Genomic DNA, 23,995 nt, shown 5'->3' on the forward strand with positions numbered 1-23,995 from the left:
GGTGGGGGCGGGGAGGCGGGGTGGGGGAGCGCCGGGCCCCCGCGCCGCCAGCCCCGAGCCCCCGCCTCCCCGCCCCCGGCCCGAGCGGCCGTCATCGCGGGCGGGCGGCGCTGCGCCCGGGTGCGGCTCATCGCCGGCAGCGGCGGCGACGCGGCCAGGCGGTGCGGGGCTCGCGCTGGCGGGACGCGGGGCGCTGCTGCTCCCAGGAGCCGCCAGGTGGGCGCCGGGCGGGCCGTGGCCGCCGTCGCGCCCCTTCGCGCTGCCCCGGCCCAGGCTCTGCGCGCTTCCCTTCTGGGGACTTCGACTCTCCGCCCGAGGTCGCTCCCCCCGCCTCGGGCTCGGCCTCTCTCTCGGGGGCCCGCGGGGTCTCCGCCCGAGGTCTCAGCGCCTCGCGCCCCGCTAGCGGCTCCACGCCCTGCGCCCGCTGTCCCCTCTGCGCGCTCCTCGCCGGCTCTCCGCCCGACGTCTCGGTCTCGGCGGCACGGACTCGGTGGCACGGTCTCGGTCGGTCTCGGTCTCGGTGGCTGCCGCCCGCGGGCTTTGTCTCTCCCGGCCTGGGAGCCCGGCGGCTCCGCGCTTTTGGGCTCTCTGTACGGGCGCCGTCGTTCTCCGCCTCTCTCAGCTCGAGCCCATGTCCGGGTCCGACTCTGCCGGGCCGCGCCTCTGAGTTCGGGGCCCGGGTCCGGCCGATTTCCGTGCGTCTTGCCGTCCCCGACCCCCTGGCCGGGCGCCTCCGTCTCTCCAGGTTTTCTCTCAGTGTCTCTGTCACTCTCTCTCTCTCTGCTTGGGTATCGCCCAGATTTCTCTTGTCTCTCCGGTGTCTCGGTCTGTCTCTCGTCTATCACTGTGTCTCTGGCTTTGCGGTTGTCTCTCCCAGGTTTTCTCTTTGGGCCTCTGTCTGCCAGTGTCTCTGATCTCTCTGTCTCTCTCTTTCGTTCTCTCTCTCCCCCCGCCCCCCACTCTCTACCATCTCCCTAGCTCTCCGTCGTTCTCATCTCCCTCAGGTTTTCTCTGACTGGGCATCAATGTTTCTCTGTCACTCTCGGATTTTCGTTGTCTCTGTCGCCCAGGGGAACTCTCTCCGTTAAGCAGCGTCGGTCGGTGTCTCTCGCTCTCTTTTCTGCCCATCTCTCGGTCTCTCTCAGACTCTGCCTCTGTCTCCCTCGTCCCTGTCCGATCCCCAGAACGCTTGGGCCCCACTCCGACCGGGTTCGTTGGCATCTCCCCGGCGGGCGAGACAATCTCGTTTTCTCAGAATCGGGGTTTTGTTCTCAAACGAACGAATCCGGATCAAAGCGCATTTAATCCGAGAGTCCCAGATCGGGGGCGGCGGGGGGCCGCTCAGGAGGAGCCCCTGGGAGGGTTGGGGAGCGCGTGGGGCGGAAGTGTGGGGACAGGGTCAGCAAGGGCCCGGCAGGGGAGCTGCTCCAGGCACACGTGCTGCGGGCTGCTCAGGGCGCTCTAATGGGTGGCCTGCAACGGGCGCCCTCGACCACTGGCGCTGTGGTGGGGGCCGGGGGCCGGGCCCAGAAGGAGGGCACCCTGGGGAGCGCGGCCGCGGCGGTGCAGGACCCGCCGGACCCAGGTCCGCGGCGCTGCCAGTCGCAGTGCCGCCCGCGATGAGCCTCTCCTCCCTCCACAGGCGGACGCCGCGGGCATGGACTATTCGTACGACGAGGACCTGGACGAGCTGTGCCCCGTCTGTGGGGACAAGGTGTCCGGCTACCACTACGGGCTGCTCACATGCGAGAGTTGCAAGGTGAGCGGGCAGCTGGCCGGCAAGGGACCGACCGGTGTGGAAGGCTGGCGAGCAGCCGGCGGGAAGCGGCGGAAAGCCCTGCTGGGAAGTGCAGGGAAGGGGAGACGGGGCCTGTCCTCTCCCACGCTGACTCCCTTCTCCCCCAGGGCTTCTTCAAGCGCACGGTGCAGAACAACAAGCACTACACGTGCACCGAGAGCCAGAGCTGCAAGATCGACAAGACGCAGCGCAAGCGCTGTCCCTTCTGCCGCTTCCAGAAGTGCCTGACGGTGGGGATGCGCCTGGAAGGTGCGCACGCCGCGCCTCCTACCCCTGACCTCTGATGGCAAGGGGCAGGGGGTGGGGGTGGGAGAAGGGGTGAGGGGAGGGTACCATAGGTCTTCTTAAAGTTTCTGGGGCCAGGCGATTAGCCCCTCATGTGACATTAGGGCCCCGATCTCTGTGGGGGAGGGGTGAGAACTGATGTCGGTCTGGGTGAAGGGATGCATGCGGGACCAGCCTGGGATGGCTTGAGAAGTATCTAAAAGTGAACCCCAGAGAGATGACCTTCTCCCCAGCCCTTGCGGGCAAGGTAGCACAGGGCAGAGCCCCACAGAGCTCCTCCCTCTGCCAGGAGTCTGTCACACCCCCACTGACATCCCATACCAGCCAGAGCCAAGGTTTTCAATACCTTTACTGGAGTTCAAGTCCCAGTGCCACCACTTACAGGCTGGGTTACATTGGGCAAGTTCCTTAACCTCTCTGAGCTGCAGACTCCCCATCTGAAAGATGGGCCTAAGAGTAGTGCCTTCCTCCTGGAGTTAGTGAGAGAATTGTATGAAAAGCTCCTAGCGTGGTGCCTGGCATGTAGAAAATGCTCAACAGGTTAGCTATTACTGTTATTCTTATTTATGTTATTATCTGTCCAGCATCACTGTGCAGCCTGCACTCACTCAGACCACCCATCTGTTCGTCTGTCCATCCATCCACAAGATTCACTCAGTTCATTCACTCAGCAGGTTCTTAGCCAGGCCCTAGAGGCTGGGGAATGGAGAGCAATTGCCCCCAGAGAACCCAGGCCCATCCTTGTCTCCCCACCCCCACCCCTAGTTCTCTGTCCGGAGGGGAGGAAAAACATTTTAGCAGGAAAAACTCAAACTCTTTGAGGGTGGACAGTCATAGGCTTCCACCCCGCTGGCCCCAGCCGGGCTGTGTGCCGAGCAGGCAGCTGTTGGTTAAAGTTTTTAAACAAAGTAGAAGGCCCCTGGTGGCTCTGAGAGCTGCAGGCCATAAGTCCTGTCACCTAGAGGAAGGGCCCCCGATGGAAGGGGGGCTATCCGGTCCTGTCCCCAGAGCCCATGTGCCCAGCACCAGGTCCTGAGGGGCTCAGAAGAACTGGTTGTTGTGAGCAGCAGAAACCCCTCGCGGGGCCTGAGGGCGTGGAGCAGGGCTGCCCACCCCCATGGCAGGAAGATTGGCTGCATGGGCCCCGGAGACACATCCCTTGCTGAGCACCGCCCTCTCCCTCCTCCTCTCTCCCTTCTCCTGGAGCCCAGGGTGGGGTCCTGTCTGAGCAGGGGCTGGGGCCACACTTCGGCTGCAGAGACACACCTGTTGGGTCCGGCTGGTGACACATTCTTGGCCAGGCGGAGGGACATCTGGTCAGCAAGGGAGGTCCCTTCCCGCCAGCATAGAGCCCCAGTCAGCCCTAAACTCAGCTTCAGATTTGAAGGCAGCGGCAGAAACCCGAGTCATTTTGCAACAGGGGTTCAACAGAGGCAGTCAGTCAAGAAGCAGCTGGACACTGGGGACCCACCTGTGAACAAGGCTGACCAGAGCCCACTTCCTGTCACCATCTCAGGCCCTGTGCTGGGCACCTGAACGCACTGCTGAGCCCCCAGAAGCTCTCAGCCTGGGTCCATGGTACAATAGCACTCAGCAGGACGAGAGTGGGCAAGAGACAGGACATCCGGGGCAAGAACAGTGGCTGCTGCCTGGGTGAATCCAGGAACACTTTGGGTGTTTAGTAGGCATGAGAGAAGGAAAGGGTTTGAGGCAGAAGGAATACCAAAGGCAGGGTGGAGGAAGTGCCAAGCAGAGGAGCAGAGAGATAGTAAGGTGGAGTGGAAAGAACACAGGGTCTCGTGAGGCGGGGGATGATGGAGAGGTGAACAGGGCCTTGAACGCCGGGTTAGGGAGATTGACTTCCTCTGAACGCCAGATTAAGGGCACTGGAGGAGCCATGAGAGGTATTGAGCTGGAGAGTGACCCAGTCAGATCGGTTTGGGGAAGAACTGTGAGTGGGGTGGTATGGCGGGTGGCCTGGAGGCGGTGAGCCTGCCCCTCTGCCTCTGCCCACAGCCGTGCGCGCTGACCGCATGCGGGGCGGCCGGAACAAGTTTGGGCCCATGTACAAGCGGGACCGGGCCCTGAAGCAACAGAAGAAGGCACAGATTCGAGCCAATGGCTTCAAGCTGGAGACAGGCCCCCCAGTGGGGGTGCCCCCGCCGCCCCCTCCCCCGCCGGACTACATGCTGCCCCCTGGCCTGCATGCACCTGAGCCCAAGGGCCTGGCCTCTGGTCCACCTGCTGGGCCACTGGGCGACTTTGGGGCCCCAGCGCTGCCTATGGCTGTGCCCAGCGCCCACGGGCCACTGGCTGGCTACCTCTATCCTGCCTTCCCTGGCCGTGCCATCAAGTCTGAGTACCCGGAGCCCTACGCCAGCCCCCCACAGCCCGGGCCGCCCTACGGCTACCCAGAGCCCTTCTCCGGAGGGCCTGGTGTGCCGGAGCTCATCCTGCAGCTGCTGCAGCTGGAGCCAGATGAGGACCAGGTACGGGCGCGCATCGTGGGCTGCCTGCAGGAACCGGCCAAAGGCCGCCCCGACCAGCCTGCACCCTTCAGCCTCCTGTGCAGGATGGCTGACCAGACCTTCATCTCCATCGTGGACTGGGCACGCAGGTGCATGGTCTTCAAGGAGCTGGAGGTGAGTCCCTCCTCCCACCTGGCTGGCCACTGGATCTGGGGTGTCCTCTCAGCTGCCCAAGTCTCAGTCTTGGCCACCCCTTGCGTGGGGCTCTCATGCCCACTGGCTTCAGGCCATGTCTAGGGACAGGGAGGCCACACTGGGGACATGAGGAGTGTTTCTGGTCCATCATAGCCTTCCTTGTCCCTCTCCCACCTCCTCACTCACCCCTCCCTCTTTCTCCTTCTCTGTTCCCTGAGTGTCTATCTCTCACGGCCTCTGGTTCTTTTATCTCTGCCTCTGCCTCTTTCTGTTGTCTCTCTCCCTGGTGTGCTATCTCTCTGCTTCCCTGTCTCTCTCTAGTCCCTTCAATCTTTGTCTCTTTCTCTCCCAGTCTGAGTCTCTGTCGACATTTATCTTTCTTTCTCTGAGACCCTGGGCTCTCGCAAAGGACTAGCTCAGTCCTTGGGAGGCTGCCTCTGGTTGCCCCGGGCCAATGTCAGGAAGAGGGTCCAAGGCATCCTGTCCTCTCATTTGGAGAGGCCGCCACTCCCTGCTAGCCTCAGATATCACAGAAGGGGTCTTAGTATCTCAGAGTTTGGGATGCTTCTCCTTCCCAGCTAAGGTGAAAGATCTTACTGTCCCTGCATCTCTCATGCACGGTGGTTAGTCCCACGTGTAAATGTGTGTGTCTGTGTGTGCAGGGAGTGCTAGGTGGGAGGGTAAGTGGGAGATTGCAGGGCCCGCCCCTCATCTTCCAGATGCCTCGGCTGCAAGGCCTTCCATTCCCCTGGGTTGAGGTACCTGCGGCTGAAGTGAGCAGGAAAGCAGCAGGAGAAACTAAGGCCAGACAAGGAAGAACTTCCCAATCATCCTGCCTAGTGGTTTGAAGCACCCGAAGACTGGGAGCTGCCCCTCTAGTGCCCTGGCTCCCTATGATCAGGGTTTCTGCCAACTTCAGAGGCCCCCCCCTCCCCCAAGCCTGGCCAAGCCCATCCTCCCTGGCCTAGACGGAGACATGATAGGCCTTTAGTTCAGGCCTATTGATGTTTGCCTTTCCCAGGTCAGTCCCCTTGGCTGTTCTGGGACTGGGTGTAAACAGCAGGGCCTGTTGCCCTCCCTGCTGGGGCCACTGCAGCCTTGAGTGGCATTGTCGGTGCTGATGCCACTCAGGCCTGGGCTTCCTCCAGGGGCGTGTGTCCGGATGGGCCAGGGGTACTGTCTGCAGGGGCTGGGCTGGGCATGGGGGTCAGGGGGGATAAGATGAAGCCTGGGCACTGTGAACCCTCGAGGCATCGTGGAGCTGGGAGCCTGGGTTGCTCTGGGGCCCAGAGCAACCAAGCATTGGCCGTGACGCCTTCTGCTTCTACTGTGGAGGGCCTGTCGTGGCTGAGGTCTGGGGATGTGCCGGCTGTCTATCATGGGGTGGGACTTCTCACCCCTGCCCCATCTCTAGGCCGACCTCATGGGTAGAACAAGAGGCAGGGCCTCAAACAATCCCATCTGCCTTCCACTCGCGGCTGGAGGCCCTGGTGGGGGAGGAAGATCCCAAGACCCTTCGGTTGGTTGCCAGCTTTCCCTCCAGGCTTCCCATGAGCCCCCAGTGCAGAGGGGAGGAGGAGCAGAGCATTCCTGGCCTTCTAGAATCCTGGATCCAGGGGCAGGGCACTTCCTCTGGCCGCCTTCCTGGTCTCTCGGGGTTTTTCACGCAGGATGGGAAGGGCTTTTGTCCAAGCTTAGCTGAGTGTTTTTTCCTGCTTCTGGTTTCTCTGTGGTCCAAACCTTCCTGCTTCCCCTTCCCAGAGTCTCTGAATCAAGCCCAGGAATATGAACCATCGTTACCAGCCTCTGTAAAGAAGCCTTGTAGATAAGTACCAGCCCAGCCCTTAGAGGGCATCTCATCAGCCATGTGGAGCTTCTTTCCCACTGGTCCAATAAGCCCTGGGCTGATGTCTATTTGCAAAGCCAGAGGTAGGGAAGCAGAAAAGTGTGAGGGGAGCTGAGTGACTGTTCTCTCTCTTTTTAAAAAATATTTATTTATTTATTTATTTGGTTACAGCAGGTCTTAGTTGCAGCAGGTGGGCTCCTTAGTTGCAGCACGTGGGCTCCTTAGTTGCAGCACATGGGCTCTTTAGTTGTGGCATGTGAACTCTTAGTTGCGGCGTTCACGTGGGATCTAGTTCCCTGACCAGGGATCGAACCCGGGCCCCCTGTGTTGGGAGCATGGAGTCCTATCCACTGTGCCACCAGGGAAGTCCCTGTTCTCTCTTTTGACTGACCATTCATTCCTCACCTCCGGGCAGGACACAGCAGACAGCAGAGGGGGCTCCCTAGCTCTGAGAGTGGGGCAGCCCTTGGCCTGTGCATAGGGACACTGAAATGAATTGGACCCAGGGGGTTGCCAGGCTAGAGGAAGAGACAGACATGCACATAGGTAATGCCAACACAGGGTGCCCGGGGCTCTGACAGCAGTAGAAAGGGGCCAAGGGAGACCAGCAGGAGAGCAAATGGCTCTATGTTAGAAAGTCAGGGAAGGTTTCTTTGATCTGTACCTCTCCAGAAAGCAGTCTGAGAAGGTTAAGGGCGTTCTGGGAAAGGGGACAGGAGAAGACCCAGAAGTGTGAAAAGGTACCATGTGTCAGGGGGTCTCAGGTGGTCCTATGAGGCAGGGCTGGAGAGGTAGGCAGGGTCGGAAGCAGAGCTTGGACTAGGAGTAGGTCCTTTGGCAGTGGGTGATGGACAGCCTGCCTGGGCAGGGCAGGCTCCCACCACAGAGCCTGAGATCTCCCCAGAGGCTTGCTCAGCCCTCTGTGATGCTGATGACGTCTTGCTGTCCAGGGGAAAGCCTGGGGTCTTTGCTGAGCTGATAATGGGGCTCCAGATGCCCTTTTGGGGTTGTCCTCCTCCAGCCTCTTTCCCAGCTTGGATGTCCCTCTGCCTCCATTTTTTTTTTTGGGAGGTGGGGCAGGCCGTGTGGCATGTGGGATGCTAGTTCCCTGGCCAGGGATCAAGACTGTGCCCCCTGCAATGGAAGCGCAGAGTCTTAACCACTGGACTGACAGGGAAGTCCCTCTCATGCAATCACGGTGTGTTAGATCTGACATGGTACAGAGGTTAGTAACGTACACCAGAATCAGAGAGGCCCGTGTTCAAGTTCCATATCTGCCACTTATCTGGTGTGTGACTTTGGGCAAGTGACTTTACTCCTCTGGGCCTCATTTGTCCCTATCTGTAAAAAAGGGGGAGTTGAAATAGTAGCCACCTCATAGGGTTGTTGGAAGGGCTTAGTGAGCTAGGGCAGGTAAAGAATTTAGCACAGGGTGCAGCACCCAGGAAGTGTTCAGTGAGTGGGGGCAGTGGCTCCCTCCCTCGCTGGGCCCCTCTGCCGCTGTACCATTGAATCTAACCTTGCAGGTGGTAGACAGGCCTGGCCAGGAAGAGGGAGAAAAGATACATCGTGTCCACACTCCTCTGAGCACTAGAGCTCTGGGAGAAGACGGGGGCCCACCTTGCCCTGGGCTTCCAAAGCAGCTTCATACCTGCAAGGTAGCAGAAACTCACCTGTACATACTGCTCAGTGGGGGCAGGGTGTAGGCCCAGGCAGGCAGCCTCTCTGGACAGTCACTGGGAGGATGCAAGATAGGAATCAGGGAGGTGGAAGCAAGGGCCAAGAGTGCCTAATGACCCATCTTGACATCAGTTCACCCTTGACATCCAGCTCCGAGGCCCCGGATTGGCAACAGATTTAACTGCTTAGGTATATGGTTTCATTTAAGTGGCAGTAACTCTGTCAGTCCTGGACTGACAAATGACAGCCGGCCAACCACTCGGCCGGGAGAGCGCCATGGCCAGCCCGCGGCTTGTCAGCCACTGGAGAATTACAGAGCCCACTGGCCTTCGACCGCCAGACTGATCAGACCCCAGGGGGCTCCGGAGGGGGGCCTGCTGGGAAGGAGGTCATCTCGGCACACATAAATACCCTGTCTCCGAGGCAGGCTGCAAAGTGTCAAGGCTCCAGGAAGATTTGTGGCAGACCGGCAGGAGGGGTGGGCGGCTGGTGGGCCCGGCAGACAGGCCAGGCTGATGAGGGACCCCAGGGCTGGGACTGCACATGTCCTTGTTCCCAGGGTGGCAGGGCGGACTGAGGGTAGAGGAGGAACCTTTTGCTTAGGGAAAAGCCCACGGAAGGTGAAAACCAACCCTCTTTGGTTAAGTGAGCCTCTTAGCCACCTGCTTTCCCATGGAGAGGGGCTGGCAGCTAGGGCCCTCTGGTTTTCTTTTAAATAAAAAGGGGAGTGTGTCTGTGTGTCTGTGTGTGTGTGTGTCTGTGTGTGTGTGTGTCCATCTGTGTGGGGAGTGTTTGGAGTTTGGTGTCTTTATGTGTCCATCCAGGGGAAGAGCTAGTAAAGAGTCTGGAAGGCACGATTGCTTGGCTGGTGGGGAGGGGAACCCGGGCCAGGGCAGAGTCCCCAGAATAGCTGACCATGGGTTCCCAGAACCCTTCACGACTGACACCGCTGTGCTCATATGTTTTCTCTAACCAAAAGAGGGAGGATTTATTTTTTTCCATTTCTCAGAATAGGAAATCAGGGCAGGAGAGGGTGCGTGGCTAAGTGGGAATCAGAGGGCACAGGGCACCAAAGCCCAGCCACCGTAGTGCATCTCTCTGCCCTGCACCCCTATCAGCCCCGTGGGCAGGGCTGCCCCCACTCCCGGGGTCTGAGGTCTGGGTACAGAGTCTGCTCCCAGGGCTCGGCCAGCCGGGTCACTGTGACCCCTTCTGCTTTCTGCCCAAAGCTCAGCCAGCTTATCTCCTAATTCTCCCCCTTATCTCTTGCGCTTCCACCTCCCCACCCCCTGTTCCTTTAATTCAGGCACAAGGGTGTCTGCTCCCTAGGGCCCCAATGGGTGGGGGGCAGAACCCAGCCCTGCACGTCCTCCCTTCCCCTCTGCCTCCATCTGGGTTGCCCAAAGTGGGCCAGTGCGACTCCCGGACCAGGCACCTCCTGCTTGGGCTCCAGGAGTGCCAACCCCCACCCCGCCCCCCAAGAAGACCAGCCCAGGCGGGTCGTCTGTGCAGAGCCCAGCTCCCGGCGGTTACCTGAGGGGAGCCTCTGCTCCCTTATCTGTAGTGGGCAGGGGTGAGGAGTCCTGGGCGTGCTGGGAATGGGGCCTGGTCTAGGCGCTCACTGAGCCTTGCCTCCCTCCTTGGAAGCTGTGATGGGGAGGCTCTCTGGGGACCGGCCACTTCCTGAGGCGCGATAAGGCGATAAGGCGAGGTGTCTTTGCGATGCATCCCTGCCTGGTTCTCAGTCTCTCCCGGCCCCTCCCATCCAGGGCTACCTGTGGCTGAGCCTCGGGTCCCCCTGGCTGGGCTTGCTGTTCTGACAGTAATGGGGCTCTAGGACGGACCTTCTGCTGGGAGATGGATGGGGAGGTATGGGTTCTTGACACGGAGGGGAGGGGAGGGGAGGAGGGGAGGGTGGGAGGCTGGGGACTCAGAGCAGGATAGAGGCAGACCCTTCCTCTTGTTCTCAGCCGTACAGGCTGGGGAAGCGCTGAGCAGGCGAGGCCTGAAGGAAGCCTGACAGTGTGTCCAGGTGCTCACTTAGCTCTTTGTCCACTTTTCTCTCCCTCTGTCTGTCTGAGGACAGGCCCCAGGGCCACTCCCAGGAGAGGAGCAGAGCAGAGGGGAGGAGGGGGCTTCTAGCCCCCGAGAAGAGAGAGCTGTTGGTTAGGCCTGGGCCAGTTCCTTTTCAGGCCAGGGGCTGCCTGGACTACTCTGGTCTCCAGGTTGGGGGTTGTTCCTCCCAGACCCCACAGGTGTCAGGGAAGACAGAGGCATGAATGGTGCCATCAGATGTTACAGGTGCCATGTCCAGAGGATGGGGAGGGCTTCATGGGTGAGGTAGTGAGCCTGCCGTGAAATCTAGGGTGGCAAGGGTGGGTCTTCCTGCACACCTAGTGTCAAGAGCAGAGATGAGCTAGACAGAGCTGTGTGACCTTGGGTAAGTTACTTGACCTCTCTGAGCTCAGTGTCCTCTCTCCATGGAGTGGGGATAACACTAGTACCAACTACAAAGGCTTGTGGAGCTGCAGCGCAGTGACTGTTAGCTATCGTGATTTGCACTCACTGTAGGGCATGGCCCAGGAAGGTGCCTGGAGGGTGCCCGTTGGGTCGATGGCGGCTGGCTGATGAGCCACAGATGCTGAAAGGGACTGGAGTCTGCACTATGTCCTCCTAGGATGACACGCTGCACCCAGCGCAGTTCTGAACACCCAGAAGTGTTCAGTATTTGTCACTATGGAGAGTTGTGGACCGAGAATGCCAGCCGTGGCCCTGGCCTGGCTCTGCCTCTCTGTGACCCCAGGAGAGTCCCTTGCCCTCACTGGGTGGCAGATTCTTCATCCGGAAATAGGAGTTTAGGCCAGGAGATCTCTAAGGGCCCTTCTGGCTCTGGCATCCCATGGTCCTGAGTCCCACTTGTCATCGTCACGAGAGTCTACTCTTGCCATGCTAGAATGTGGCGATCCCCCAGACTGGAGGATAGTCCCTGCCCTCACACTGAGCGCCCCTCAGTGCAGCCTGGGGATTCAGAATCGGCCCCGTGTGCCCTTCTATTCCTGCTTCTCATGTAGACCGTTGCCAGCCACCTGCTCATTCCCTGGGCCGGACCTCCTCTCTTCCCATGAACTTCAAAGCTCTGCACAAGACTGCGAGGAAGCCCTCTGTTTTCTCTACATGGCTCCTTTTTGAGTGATTGAGGCTGCTAGAGATGTGACCACAGGCCAAATGGGCACAAGGAAAAATTAATACTGATCTTCCCTTGCATTTAAAGGAATCCTTCACAAAGCACTTCCGTAGACATTATTCTGTAACATTTATTGGGGGCTTAATATGTGCCAGACCACCTTCTAATACTTTGCCCACTCTCCAGATGAGAAAACAGAGGCCCAGAAAGGTTACAGAACTTGCTTAAGGTCATACAACTTGTAAGAGGCAGAGCCGGGGCCTGAGCACCTCCGTTAGACCCTCTTATTATTTTGCTAGACCCCTGCCACACTTTGATGAAGAAGACACATGGGTAAACTGGACACAGAGGTTGGGCAGCTTGCCCAGGTCACATACCCAGTTGAGCTGCTGAACTCAGAGCTGGGAGGAGGAGGGGCGAGGGGACGGTCCCCAGCTGGACCGTGGCTGGACCCTGGACCCCTGTGTGCCTCTTCCTTGCAGGTGGCCGACCAGATGACACTACTGCAGAACTGCTGGAGCGAGCTGCTGGTGTTCGACCACATCTACCGTCAGATCCAACATGGCAAGGAGGGCAGCATCCTGCTGGTCACTGGGCAGGAGGTGACCAGACCCTACTGCGCCCTGTCCTGACCCCCCAGCACACACTTCCAGAATTCTGGGCCCAGAAGAGGTCCCAGGCCTCTCCAGGGCTGGCCCTGGGAACCACTGAATATCAGCCCTTTCCCCAGGTTCATGGGATACCCACCAGCCCGACCTCCCTCTGATCAGCCCTAGATTTGACCTTGAGAGGAACCAGGCCCTGGGAGCCCTGCTCTGGGGGAAGCAGCTCAGGGATGTGGGGAGGGTCAGGGAGGCTCTTGGAGGACGTGATGGTGGCGCTGGGTAGTGAAAGAGTAAATAAGGGCTGGTCGGGTAGTGACGGGGTGGAGGGGCAATCCCCACCTCCACACATGCAGAGGAGGTAGCACGGGCCAGGCTTAGAGAGGCAGGTTAGGACTGCTGAGCTGCTGGGGGCTGCCGGTGTGCTGGGACATGGGTTTGGGGGGCAGGTGCCCTGTTGGGGCTGGGATGAGGTGAGAGATAAGGCTGGAGGTGTGGCTGGGGGCTGGGATGGGCAAGACCTTGCAGGTTCTAAATCCTGAATGATGGATGGAAGGATGGATGGATGGATGGATGGTTGGATGGCTGGATGGCTGAATGGGTGGGCAAAGGGGTCTGGGCCCCAAAGAGCTCAGAGTCAGAATTTGGACACTCTTAGAGCAGGGAATTAGGGGCACTAGGATGGGAGGCAGGTGTGGTGGCTCCTGGAATCAAGCAGGGAGCATCAGAAGAGTTTTAAGTGGGGAAGGACACAACCAGGTTGTATATGAGGAAGCACATGGAGGGGGCAAGATGGGGGGTGAGGAGGAAATGAAGGCAGCCACCCGCTGCTCAGAACACTGGGGACCTGGGAGGGCACAATTCAAGGAGGAGGGGAGAGGAGGCATAGGGGAAATGGAGGGAAGTAGGGAGAAGGAAAGGGAGGTTGATGCCCAGGGTCTAGGCTGGTGGAGGGAGCGTCACTCCTGGGGGCATACAAGAGGAGTGGGTTTCCTAGGTGCTTGGGGAGAGAGATTGGAGACTGAGGCCCTGCTCCCCACCCCCTACCTCCAACCCTTTGTCCACATCCTCTGTTCTCACCTGGGTGTCTCAGGCCATCCAGGGCCAGCAGAATGCTGGTTGCAAGGATGTAACTTTGAGCCACCTGGGAGAGCACATGAAGGAGTCTGAGGTGTGAGTGTCGGCCCCTGTCAACATGTGGGTGGAAGTCTCTGAGGCTATGGGACAGTCCTGTGCGTGCGTGTGTGTATGTGTGTGTGTGTGTGTGTGTGCGTCTGTATTTTATTGTACAAACATCTCCACACACATAAGTGGGTGGGTGTTGAGATCTGCCCGTCACCATGTCAGTGGGAACATATACACAGGCATGTGTCTGTCTGTGTTACCCTGTGATGTGACCCTACAAGGGTGTGTGTGTGTGTGTGTGTGTGTTCACGTCCTGAAGTGGGTGGGCAAGGCTGTGAGTGTGTCCCTCCATGTGTGTGAACGTGAGCTGAAGTGTGGCCACAGCTGCAGTCCAGGTGTCCATGTGTGGGCCCCGGGTGGTCATGTGGCTGCATCCACGCTGATCCAGGCACGGCTGCCCCGCCCCCCACCCAGCACGACGTGGTGCTCACTGCAGACGCCACACAAAACACAAAAGCTGCTTGTACCACTGGGCCTGGCGGCGGCTTTTTGTGCAGGAAGGACCCTTCAGCTCTCCCTCTGCACCTACCTGCCTGGTGTCGGCTCTGCGGCACGGGGGCCCTCAGCTCTGGGCCGGGCAGTGGGAGCAGAGCTGGGAGCTTGGGGGGGATCCAGGGGCCTGAGGAGGTGCCACGCCTCCCCCTCCCCACTTGGCTCAGCTCCAAGGCTGGGCACCCCTGACCCCCAGCCTCCGACCAGTGCCCCCTATCCACGCCCTCCCCTGGTGTCCCTGACCCCTGCCCTCTGCCCACCCAGGTGGAGCTGACCATGGTGGCCGCCCAGGCAGGCTCCCTGCTTCACAGCCTGGTGCTTCGGGCGCAGGAGCTGGTGCTGCAGCTGCACGCACTGCAGCTGGACCGCCAGGAGTTCGTCTGTCTCAAGTTCCTCATCCTCTTCAGCCTCGGTGAGTGGGCTGAGCAAGGCCTGGCCTGGGGGTAGGGGGGCGGGCTGGCAAGGAGACCCTAAGGTGGGGCTCTCTGATGGGGGCCTCTCTTAGTGAATAAAGGGGACCTGGCCCAGGGCCTGCTTCCTCTCTGGGCCTGAGTTTCTTTGTTTGGAAGGACAGAGGGCCAGGATAATGTCTAAGACTTGCCCTTGATGGGACAAGGAACCCTCCTGAGGATGTGGTAGATTGCCAGCTGATAGCCCTAGAAAAGTGCCGATGCCACCCCAGAAAATGTGATTTCAGGAGCTTCTGATTCCTGGCTCCCATCCTGAGGTCCCTGTGTTTCCTAATTCCACGCTCTAAGGGTGTCTGAATTCTGACTCTGAGCTCTTTGGGGCCCAGACCCCTTTGCCCATTCATTCATTCACTCATTCAAAAAAGACCCCAAATCTCTGTCTTCAAGGAGCTGACCTTCTGTTGGGGAGAGAGACAATAAGCATAATATGATTAGTAAAATGTATAAATTAGTGAAATGATTCGTAAAATGTATAGCCTGGAAGATTTTGGTAAGTGCTAGGGAGGAAAACAAAGCAGGGCAGGGGCAGAGGGCCAGCCCAGCCCGCCAGCTCTCCTGGCTCCCCAAGTGTCTGGTGTCTCCCTCCCTTTGCCCTCCTGACCCCGGCCCAGCCTGTGCCGCTCAGGTCTCCACCCTCCGTCTGAGCTCTCATCAGGTCAGCCTCCTTTTTCCCTCCTTCACCTAGCAAGCATGTCCAGTGCCCTCCCTGTGCCCAGCAATGCTGCGTTCACAGAGATTTTCCCTGCTCTCAGGCGGCTCCCAGTCTGGGAGAGGCCTCCAGCCAGTGCCATCAGGGCTGAGACAGAGAGATGGGGAACCCAGGACGGGGAGCAAGGGATCTGCCTGGAAGGCTTCCTGGAAGGACATATGAACAGGGTCTTGGAGGATGAGTAGGAGTTTGTTGGGGGGGAGATAAATCTTTTAGCAGAGGTGTAGATGGGATGGAAGGTTGGAACAGAGGGGCGTGAATGCCTTGTCACCTGGGGAGGGGGCAGGATCAAGACGCTGTCTCTGTGGCAGATGGCATCACAGCCACAGTCTGGCAAGGGTGTGCCTGCTCAAGAGTGGGGGCAGCTGGGGAAGCAGCGGGTAAGAAAACAAGCTGGGAGGGGGTGATTAGTGACGTACTGACTGGGGGAAGCCCTGTGTTCAGGCCGTGGCCGTGTGACTGGGTGCCTGGGCTGGGCCTCCTGACTCTGCTGGCACAGCAGGTTGGTAGCTGGAGGGCGTATTGGCAAGGCTGCAGGGGTTGGTAGGGGTCGAGCATGCTGGGGGGTGGGGGCTGAACCTTGGGCAGCCAGTTAGGAGCCTGAAGCCCTTGGCGGGGCCTCAGGGACCTGGGCCAGGCTGGCTCCCGCTGGGGAAGCCCCCTTCCTCCTCTGCCTGCAGTGGTACCCTCCTCCCAACCTCAGTTTCACCAGAGCCACGGATGTGTGTGGTTTGGGGTGTGCAGGGTCCAGGGGTCATGTGTGTGTCTGTGCCTTTGTTTTCGTGCATGTATAGACTGTGAACTTTTATGGGCTAGTGGGATTTTATGTGTCATGTGGTGTGAGCAATCTGTATATGGCTGAGTGGTGACTGGGGAGATGTGGAGATGTGAGGGATTTGAGGGGTGTGCTTGGGACACATTGTATTGTAGTGTGGGTTCTGTGGTGGTTTGTGAGGTGACAGTTCTTGACCTGACCGCCGTCAAGAGGCCACTAGGAGGTCTTGGGGAGGGTGGGGCTGCCAGCCACCAAGTTCCTTGGCCAGGGCTCCATCTTGGTGCCCCCTGCAGAGTAGGGACCGCGTCTTGGCTCTCCAGACCACCCGGGGCCTCAGGCACATGCCTGCAGCCCTCAGCCCCTCTTCCTACCAAAGCCCCAGCGCTGGGGACTGCCAGGCCCGGCACAGCCTTGGCCTCCACCAGGTGATAAATCCAGGACTCCTCCTTCTGTGGGGTGTAGGGAGGACATCAAGGCTGAGCCCAGCCCTCTTCTCCTGGGTCCAGGCAAGGGGCTGTACTCAGAACCATGAGTGCACAGCCCCTCCTGCACGCCAGCCTTCATCCTGTTTTCCAGAGAAGGCAGTTGGGGCCGGGAGACTGGGAGTGTCTACAGTGCTCGGCTGGAACAGGCTGGAGGGGGTGGGACGGAGGAGTGGGAGTGTGCACGTGTGTGCACACATGCGAGGCAGAGTGGAGCAGTGGTTAGGCGATGGGCCACCTGGATTCTAAATCTAGACTCTCTCTCTGCTTGTGGGCCCTTGAGCAAGTCACTCCCCTCTCTGAGCCTCTATTTCCCCATCTGTAGAATGAACATCATAAGCATCTTTAACTTGCTATGAGATTTAATGAGAAAATTCCCCAAAATGTTCAGAGCATGGCCTGGCCCCTCAGAGTATGCATCAGTATCGTTTCTATCATAGCCATCATTAAGTTCACGAGCAAATGAACAAGTTAGTGAATGAAGTGAAGGAAGGAACGAGTCTCTCTCCGTCTTTGTTGCACACTGTGTGTCTGGCACAGTGCCTTGTCTTTGGGGACAGTGACCCTCAGGGTGGGGGTCAGAAACTCTAGTGGTATTGGGGCTGTGAGGGGAGAAGACCCGGGACCCAGGCCTGTCCGAGCTCGTAGGTGTGCAGTGACAGGAGCCCAGGGGAGCCACAGGGGCCGCTGGCTGACAGGTTCCAGGTGTGGAGAGGAGCCTGGGCAGTCCAGTATGATCAGGGCTGGGCCAAAGAGGAGAAAACAACTATGCCTAGGATATCAGGGAAGTCTGCTTGGAGGAGGGGCCTCTGAGCTGGGCCTTGTAGTATGAGCAGGAGTGTTCTGGGTGAAACAAAGCAAGCAGCAGCAAGGGCATCCCAGACTGAAGGAACAGCTTGTGCACAGGGATGGGTGATCCTGAAAGTCTGGAAGTACCTGTGGGGCAGGGAGAGGGTGAGGAGGAGGCTGGAGAGGTGGGCAGGGGCTGAGCTGCGCAAGGCCTTGAATGCCAGGCCAGTATGTTGAACCTTCCCTGGGGGAGGATTTTCAGCAGGGAAAAACATGATCAAGTTTGCATTTTGGCAAGGTCCTTCCAACTGCAGCATGGGAAAAGGATGGCAGGTGGCAACTCAGAGCCCTGCAAGAGGCTAGACATGGGGCTGGGGTGAAGTGGATAAATTTGGGCAAGACGAGGGGGAAGATTTGCCCAGAGTCTGGAAGGTGGGAGGGGGCTACTCCCATGATCCCACCCAGACCACCAGAGCTGGGTCCCCAAGGGAACTGGGACGAAGAATGGGGTGGCCACTTGCCCCTAGTCCTCCAGCTGGCATGCTGGGCATCACCCCGGGGCAGCGCCTCCCTGGGCTGCTTCAGCCTGAACTTGTGTGACGGCTGTCCCCCAACCCCTCCGCCCTTCAGCCCGCTCAGCGCCTCCTTCTTGCCTGCCTCCACAGAAGGGTGCCATTTGGTGTCTAAATAGCCGGCTCAGGCAGGCGCGAAGGCAGGTAAGGAGGTTTAATTAAAATTAGTGCCTCTCTCCTGGCAATCACGGTGTTTATGAAGATGGGCCCGGCTGGCATTGTTCTGCAGAGGACTTAATCGAAGCTTAATGGATTGACCTAACATTCGATTTCCTGACTTGCATTGAGGCGGCGGCAGCAGCATTCCCTTAAGCGTTTGCAATTTACCCACTGCTCGCGCCAACAAAAGGCGGCCTGAATAGCAGCCCCACTCGAGGGGCCATTGTGCGCGGGGGCGCCTGCCTGAGTCACCGCTATTGGGACAACATTCTTTATGCCTCGCTGGAATGAAAGGATTATTCAAATATTCAATTAAACCGTGAAAAGGGGGCTTTTCTGAGAACCTGGGGGCCCCCGGCTCTGCAGAGCTAGCGGGCTGCTCTCGGAGGTGGGGTTGCCATCTCCCAGCCCCCTCCTACCTCCCACCCCCCGGATTGCTGGGAGCTGAGCAGGCCCGGCTCCAGCCTGCGGTGGCTCAAGGCCCAGAGCTGGGCAGATGAGGTCCAGTTCTTGGGTGCCCTGAGAGGCGGAGATTAATTTGCCCCCATTTTGCAGATGACGGGAAACTGAGGCTCAGACCGGGGAAGGGACTTGCCCCGGGTCACCTAGCTGGTGGTGGAGCTGGGGTTTGAGCCCCTGACGCACGAAGGGGGCATCTCCAGGTTTGTGTGTCTAAGGAAGGAAGGGCGTGGTGTCCCGAGGGATGCTGGCTCTGTCACATCCAGCATCCCAGAGAATCTTCATGACAGTCCCTTTAGAGGCAGGCTGGGAGAAGGGGCGTGACTTGACCACGTTCCTCTCCAAGAGGGTGTCCAGAGTAGCCTTCCTGGGGAAACCAAGGACCCCAGGCTTGGTGGCCCTTGGACAGGACTCCTGAGTTGGATGGAACATAAAGTCATCATGTCATCTAATCCCCCAGGAACCAGGGTCCAGGCTTGACCCCGCATCCAGGCCTGACCCCGCCTCTGCTTGCCCATAGTGCTTTGGAGCCAGAGAGATGTGGGTTTGAATCCTGGCTCTGGTATCTGTTGTGTGCTCCAGGCCTGCCCCACTGTCGCCCGTGCATGGAAGACGCCCTTTCCGGCCTGCCTGGGTGTCTGTGGGGATTAAGTGATGGCGGGGGTGGGGGCGGGGAAGGTGCAGCAGGTGCGGGGGAAACGGCTCTCCTGTCTTGTACTGTAGTGGCCAGGGCTCAATTAGTGACCGTGCTTCTCGCCCCCAGCTCTGTAGCCCACTTTGTGGGGGCAGTGGGGGTCTCCAGCCTCCTGAGAGCTGCAGGACCCGTAGAGCTGCTAGGACGGGGGTGTCCCTGAAGGCTGTCCTTGTCCTGCACCTCCCCACCCTGCACTCCGCCCTGCTGTCCCTGTCACACTGCTGCTGGGAACAGTAAATCCTGGTAAAGCCGAGGCTCTGGTTGGTCCTCCCCAGCCCCCTCCCACTCCTGCCTCTACTGCAGCATCTTATCCAGTCCTCCCTGCACCCTCACCTGTTTCTTCTGGGCCCCTTTACTGCTGTGTGGCCTTGAGCTGGTCCCTACCCTTCTCTGGACCCCCAGCCTCCTATTGTAAATTGTCAGAAGACAAACAGGAGAACTGCCCTGGGGATGGTGGGGTCTGAAGGTAGATTGGGATGGAAAGAGATTGGGAAAGGGATGGGGCCAGTAAGCACCTCTTGCCCCCAGGGGACACTAGTTAGGTGGGGAGACTTCCCATGACCTTTGAGTTTATTTGGAGAGGGCCAGGCTAGGGAACAGGGCTGCTATGTACAGTTGGACAGGTTGTTTCCTGAACAAGGGCACCTAGACAAGGGAAAGGTAGAGGCTGAAATGCAGCCTGCATGCCCCTCACCAAGCTGTCTTTCTGTGGACATGGGGGACCTTCTTTCTAATTGGCACAAGGTGCCTTATGGGCTAATGGTGATCCTGGGGAGGCCAGGAAGAATATGACCCCGGCTCACTTACTGAATGAGGTGAGGGGGATGGGGGCGAGGATGGGGGGGAGGCCCAGATCCTGCCATACGCCCTGGGTCCAGCTTGGGTTTCCCTAAATCCGACTTTGGACAACACAGGCCTCAGCGGGCATGCTGGGGGCGGCTGGGGATCAGGGTTGCCAGGAGCATCCAGCCCTCCTGGCGCAGTGGGTGTTAAGAGGGATTAGAAGGGCCAAGGGCTGTGCATGCTGGGCTCCGGACTCCCCCGCAGCAGCAGGGCTGGGAGTGCTGGGAACGCAGGGGAAGTGGATGGACGACCATCTTCTGAACCGCTGGACTACGCATCCCAGGCCTGGCGGGGCTCGGAGCGGGGCATGGGGACAGGTTCTGTGGATTCCTGCTGACTTTCAGCCCCTAGACAGGGCACCAGCTGGAGATGCTGCCCAGGAGCTGAAAAAAGCCTGCAAGCAGGGATGAGGACTCCTGTGACAGGAAACTGGCCCTCCGTGGCACCCCTGGGGGCCAGGCACCTGTGCAGTGCCCTGGCACCGGAGCTTCCCCCGCTGCAAGGTGGGCACGGCCCCTTTCGTAGAGGAGGAAGGCCTTCAGGTCAGGAAAGGACAGGGCACAGGCCACCGATTCTAAATGGTGGGGCTGGGATTTGAACAACCATCCACTTCACGCTAAAGACACTTAATTTTTATTTCTTCACTGAACCTCCGGGACAGGGGATGCATTAATCACACTCCTCTGTCCCTGGTACAAGTGATCATTGGTCCACGCAGAGCCACCCACCCGCCTCTCCCTCCCATCACCAACCGTCCTGTTTACATTTAACTCGGCTCTTCTTGTTTGTCTCTGTTCTTACACAATGTGCATGCTTTGTGCGCTAGTGTTTTCCATTTAAGTAGGTGGCTTTACCTTATAGATCTCATTCTGGATCTCCCTTTTTTGCTTTTCATTTTATTTTTTGTTTTTTTTCCCACTCAGCCCCATGCTTTTAAAAGTCCGTCCATTTGCTCAGTACTGTGTCTGCTCCACTGCTTCTGTCTACTACACAGGACTCCCAGGGATGCAGCCACCACCTGGCCATCCAGGCCACCTCCCCATCACCGTAACTATTGTTGCAGTGAACGTCCACGGCCCCATGAGAAAATTTCCTTGGGGTACCAGAGCCTCTTGATTGGTCAGAGCATGGACCAAAGGAGTGCCTGTCACTCTCTAGAATGGGGGATGGGACCCCTCTGCTCACAGTGTGCCTCTCTGGTGATGGTGCCGATGGGGGATAGCGATGACGGCGGCGGGGTGGTGATGCTGATGGTGCCTACCCCGGGGATGATGGCAACAGGATGGTTTTGACCACGGGGCTGGGGATGGTGGTGTTCCTGGACATGGTGAGGGTAGGAGTAATAATAACACTAACACACTGAGTCTTATGAAGTGCCAGACACTGTTCTTCTGAGCACTTTCTACATATCAACCCCCTTAATTCTCACAACAATCTTGTGAAGTAGGCACTACTGCCACCCTGTTTTGCAGGTGAAGAAATTAAGAGGTTAAATAACGTGTCCAGGGATGCACCTGGTGAGGTTGGCGGTGGTCTTGGTGATGACGGTGGGGTTGATGACAATGGCAGCAGTGGTGGTGACAGGTGCTTGTGGCTGGGTGGTCAGTGGTGGCCGTGTGTGTGATAACCACAGGGATGTTAGTGTCAGTGACTGCTGCTGATGGTGGTGTTCAACCAAGGTGTTGATGGTGATGGCGACCATGGTGGTGACGGGAATGACGGTGGTTTGATTGTTGATGGCAGCAGTGACCACGTGTGTGAAAACCAGGGATGCTGGTATCGGTGACTGATGCCGGTGGCAGTGTTCATCAACAACGGTAATGGCGCCATGGTGGTGACGGGGAGACTGTGGTTCATTGTTAATGGTGGCAGTGCCCATGTCTTTGGTGATCATAGGGATGTTGGCGTTGCTGATGCCAGTGATGGTGTTGATGATGTGATGGGGCTGGTGAACGGCTCCTCCCTTTGCAGATGTGAAGTTCCTGAATAACCACAGCCTGGTGAAGGACGCTCAGGAGAAGGCCAATGCCGCCCTGCTCGATTACACCCTGTGCCACTACCCGCATTGTGGAGACAAGTTCCAGCAGCTGCTGCTGTGCCTGGTGGAGGTGCGGGCACTGAGCATGCAGGCCAAGGAATACCTGTACCACAAGCACCTGGGCAACGAGATGCCCCGAAACAACCTGCTCATCGAGATGCTGCAGGCCAAGCAGACCTGAGCTTGGGCCAGTGACGGGGGGAAGTGGGGCCGGGGCCAGGGGAGGGGCCGCAGCACCCCTGTGGTCTCCAGACGGTTTATTTTATTATGCTGACCCAGGACCCCAGCACGTAGGCCCCTGCCCCTGCGCTCTCTGAAGCCCTGTGTTTGGGAAGGTGGGTGAAGGTGGGCAGGGCCTGGCTGAGGTGGGGTGGTCTCCACTAACCACTGGCACTTGCCTGCCACTCAGAGTGCCCCAAGGAGGTGGCTGCTAGCCACTCCCTCCCTCCCCTTGCTCCCAGCTGTCTGTCCTGGAGTCTGGCGCACAGGCCCAGGGAGGGGGTTCGGATTCCCTGGTGGGCCTCAATGTCCCTTGAGTCAGAGGTCATCCCTTCCCCCTCTCCTGGAAACAGAGGCAGAGAGAAGTTGAGCGGACATCAACTGGGGGGGAGAGGAGAGGAGAGGGTCTCCAGAACTCCCTCACAGAGACCAGGAGGGAAGCCCTCTGTTTTGTAAACCAGGGATAACAGAGTTTGCAAAATTAGGCAAGGGACTGTTGGGCCCTAGAGGATACTGGGAGACTGGTTAGGACCCAAAGACCTCCTCCCTAAACCTTCTATCCCATCTGACGTCTGCAGGGGAGAATTTTGACATGTTATCTGCAAAGAATTTTGCTGCAATCATCTTTCTAACCCTTTCCCGGCAGGGGAGAAGTTTGGCACAATCAACATTCTAGCCCCACCCACGGTTGGCCCTCCAGGCTGGTATTTATCTGCAAAGCTGTAGTCAAGAAGTTTTTTGTTTGTTTTTGTTTTATTTGTTTTTTAATTTAGATACTCCTTGAAAGGTGTGTATGTGGAGGGGCAGGGGACAGATTTGAGGTCTGAGGCTGGGACTGGGGATTAGCACCAAGACCAGCCCATGGATTCTTTCCAAACACCCTCATACCACGTACCCCATGGGTGGTGCTGGGTCATTATTTCTGAGCCCTCACTCCAATCCAGAGGAGAGCTTGCCCTCCCCCCCCCCCGCCCCCAGCCCACTAGAGGACCAGCAGCATGGCCTGCGGGGGGCTCAGAGTCTCTGTGGGTGGGAAGCCGGGTGATCTTGGGGAGGGTGTATGGGTCTCCAGATCAGGGACATTGCTGATGAGCCGTCTTTCACTGGCCCCTCCCATTGGGTTCCTTACTGTACACCCTTGAAGCTGGGCCTCAACTCCCTGGCCTCAACTCCTGTCCTACGTCCTGAAAGACACTCTGCAGGGCCAGACACAGGGGAGGGGCCTCAGCTGTCCTCTGTCGCCGGGCTGGGCATCCACTGTCTGTCCTGCTTTCACGTTGCCGTTGCAGCTTGCGCTGAGCTTGCCCAGCTGGAGATGACTGGGCATCCCCGCCCCCGCCTTTGACCACCCTGTCTCAGTCCCCACCCCTCCCCCCTGAAACGTGTACCCCTGGCCAGGCTGGCGACTCCCAGCCCCCAAATGAGAAGTGCCCTTAAGGCCCCCACAGTGCCCGCAGCCCTGGAATAAATTTTGCAATTAGTTTCCAGCTACCTTTGCCTATTTACATTCTAGGGCCCAAGGAGAGCCTCCTAAGTGGGTTTGGGTTGTCTAGGGCGGGGCCAAGTGCCGAATGGGACGCGAAGGCAACACCTAGGTAACTTCTGGTTCCAAACTCGGGGGAGGCAGGATGGGGTGTGAGGGCCAAGGTGGGGGATACCAGGCACTGCTGGGGGGCCTTTGGGCCCCACCTCATCCCTGGGCCCTGCCAACCCTGGGAGGCCTGGGAGATGCTTGGGCTTTCTGGGGCCTCAGCCTCAGTGCCACCCTGGCGTGCATCTCAGCTGCCGTCTTGGGCAGAAGGCAACAGTCATTTAATGAGCATCTACTGTGTGCCATCCATCACTTCACTGTCCCTGCAGTAGCCTGAGAGGCAGGGGTTATAATCCAGAAGAGGCACTTGGCAAGGGCCCTTCGTCGGCCATCTGCTGGGGCAGATTCAAACCTGGATCCACCTGACTTCAGGGCACTGGCCCTTTCCTCTCTGTCCTCCGGTGGCACACCCACAGGCCCCAGGCCTGGCCCCTCTCACCTGCTTGGTGGCAGCAGTGAG

At 58.7% G+C, this 23,995-nt stretch overlaps 1 protein-coding gene across 1 annotated transcript; it reads left to right on the plus strand.

Moving 5' to 3' along the window:
* The first annotated feature begins 1,648 nt into the window (after positions 1 to 1,648).
* NR5A1 (nuclear receptor subfamily 5 group A member 1) lies at positions 1,649 to 23,249 on the plus strand. Its single transcript, XM_082469551.1, has 6 exons — positions 1,649 to 1,759; positions 1,906 to 2,047; positions 4,100 to 4,725; positions 11,939 to 12,058; positions 14,000 to 14,147; positions 21,659 to 23,249. Exons 1-6 carry the CDS (start codon positions 1,658 to 1,660, stop codon positions 21,904 to 21,906), a joined length of 1,386 nt encoding a protein of 461 aa, XP_082325677.1. The 5' UTR covers positions 1,649 to 1,657; the 3' UTR covers positions 21,907 to 23,249.
* Positions 23,250 to 23,995: the final 746 nt, after the last annotated feature.

The sequence above is a fragment of the Balaenoptera physalus genome, assembly GCF_965194825.1.
Source record: "Balaenoptera physalus genome assembly, chromosome: 7".
NCBI classification, from domain to species: domain Eukaryota; kingdom Metazoa; phylum Chordata; class Mammalia; order Artiodactyla; family Balaenopteridae; genus Balaenoptera; species Balaenoptera physalus.

Bases quoted from the DNA above. Each gene is read 5' to 3' on its own strand.
- NR5A1 (XM_082469551.1), top strand. From the start codon at position 1,658: ATGGACTATTCGTACGACGAGGACCTGGACGAGCTGTGCCCCGTCTGT. The intron at 1,760-1,905 runs GTGAGCGGGCAG...CTTCTCCCCCAG, and splicing joins TCACATGCGAGAGTTGCAAG to GGCTTCTTCAAGCGCACGGT. The intron at 14,148-21,658 runs GTGAGTGGGCTG...CTCCCTTTGCAG, and splicing joins CCTCATCCTCTTCAGCCTCG to ATGTGAAGTTCCTGAATAAC.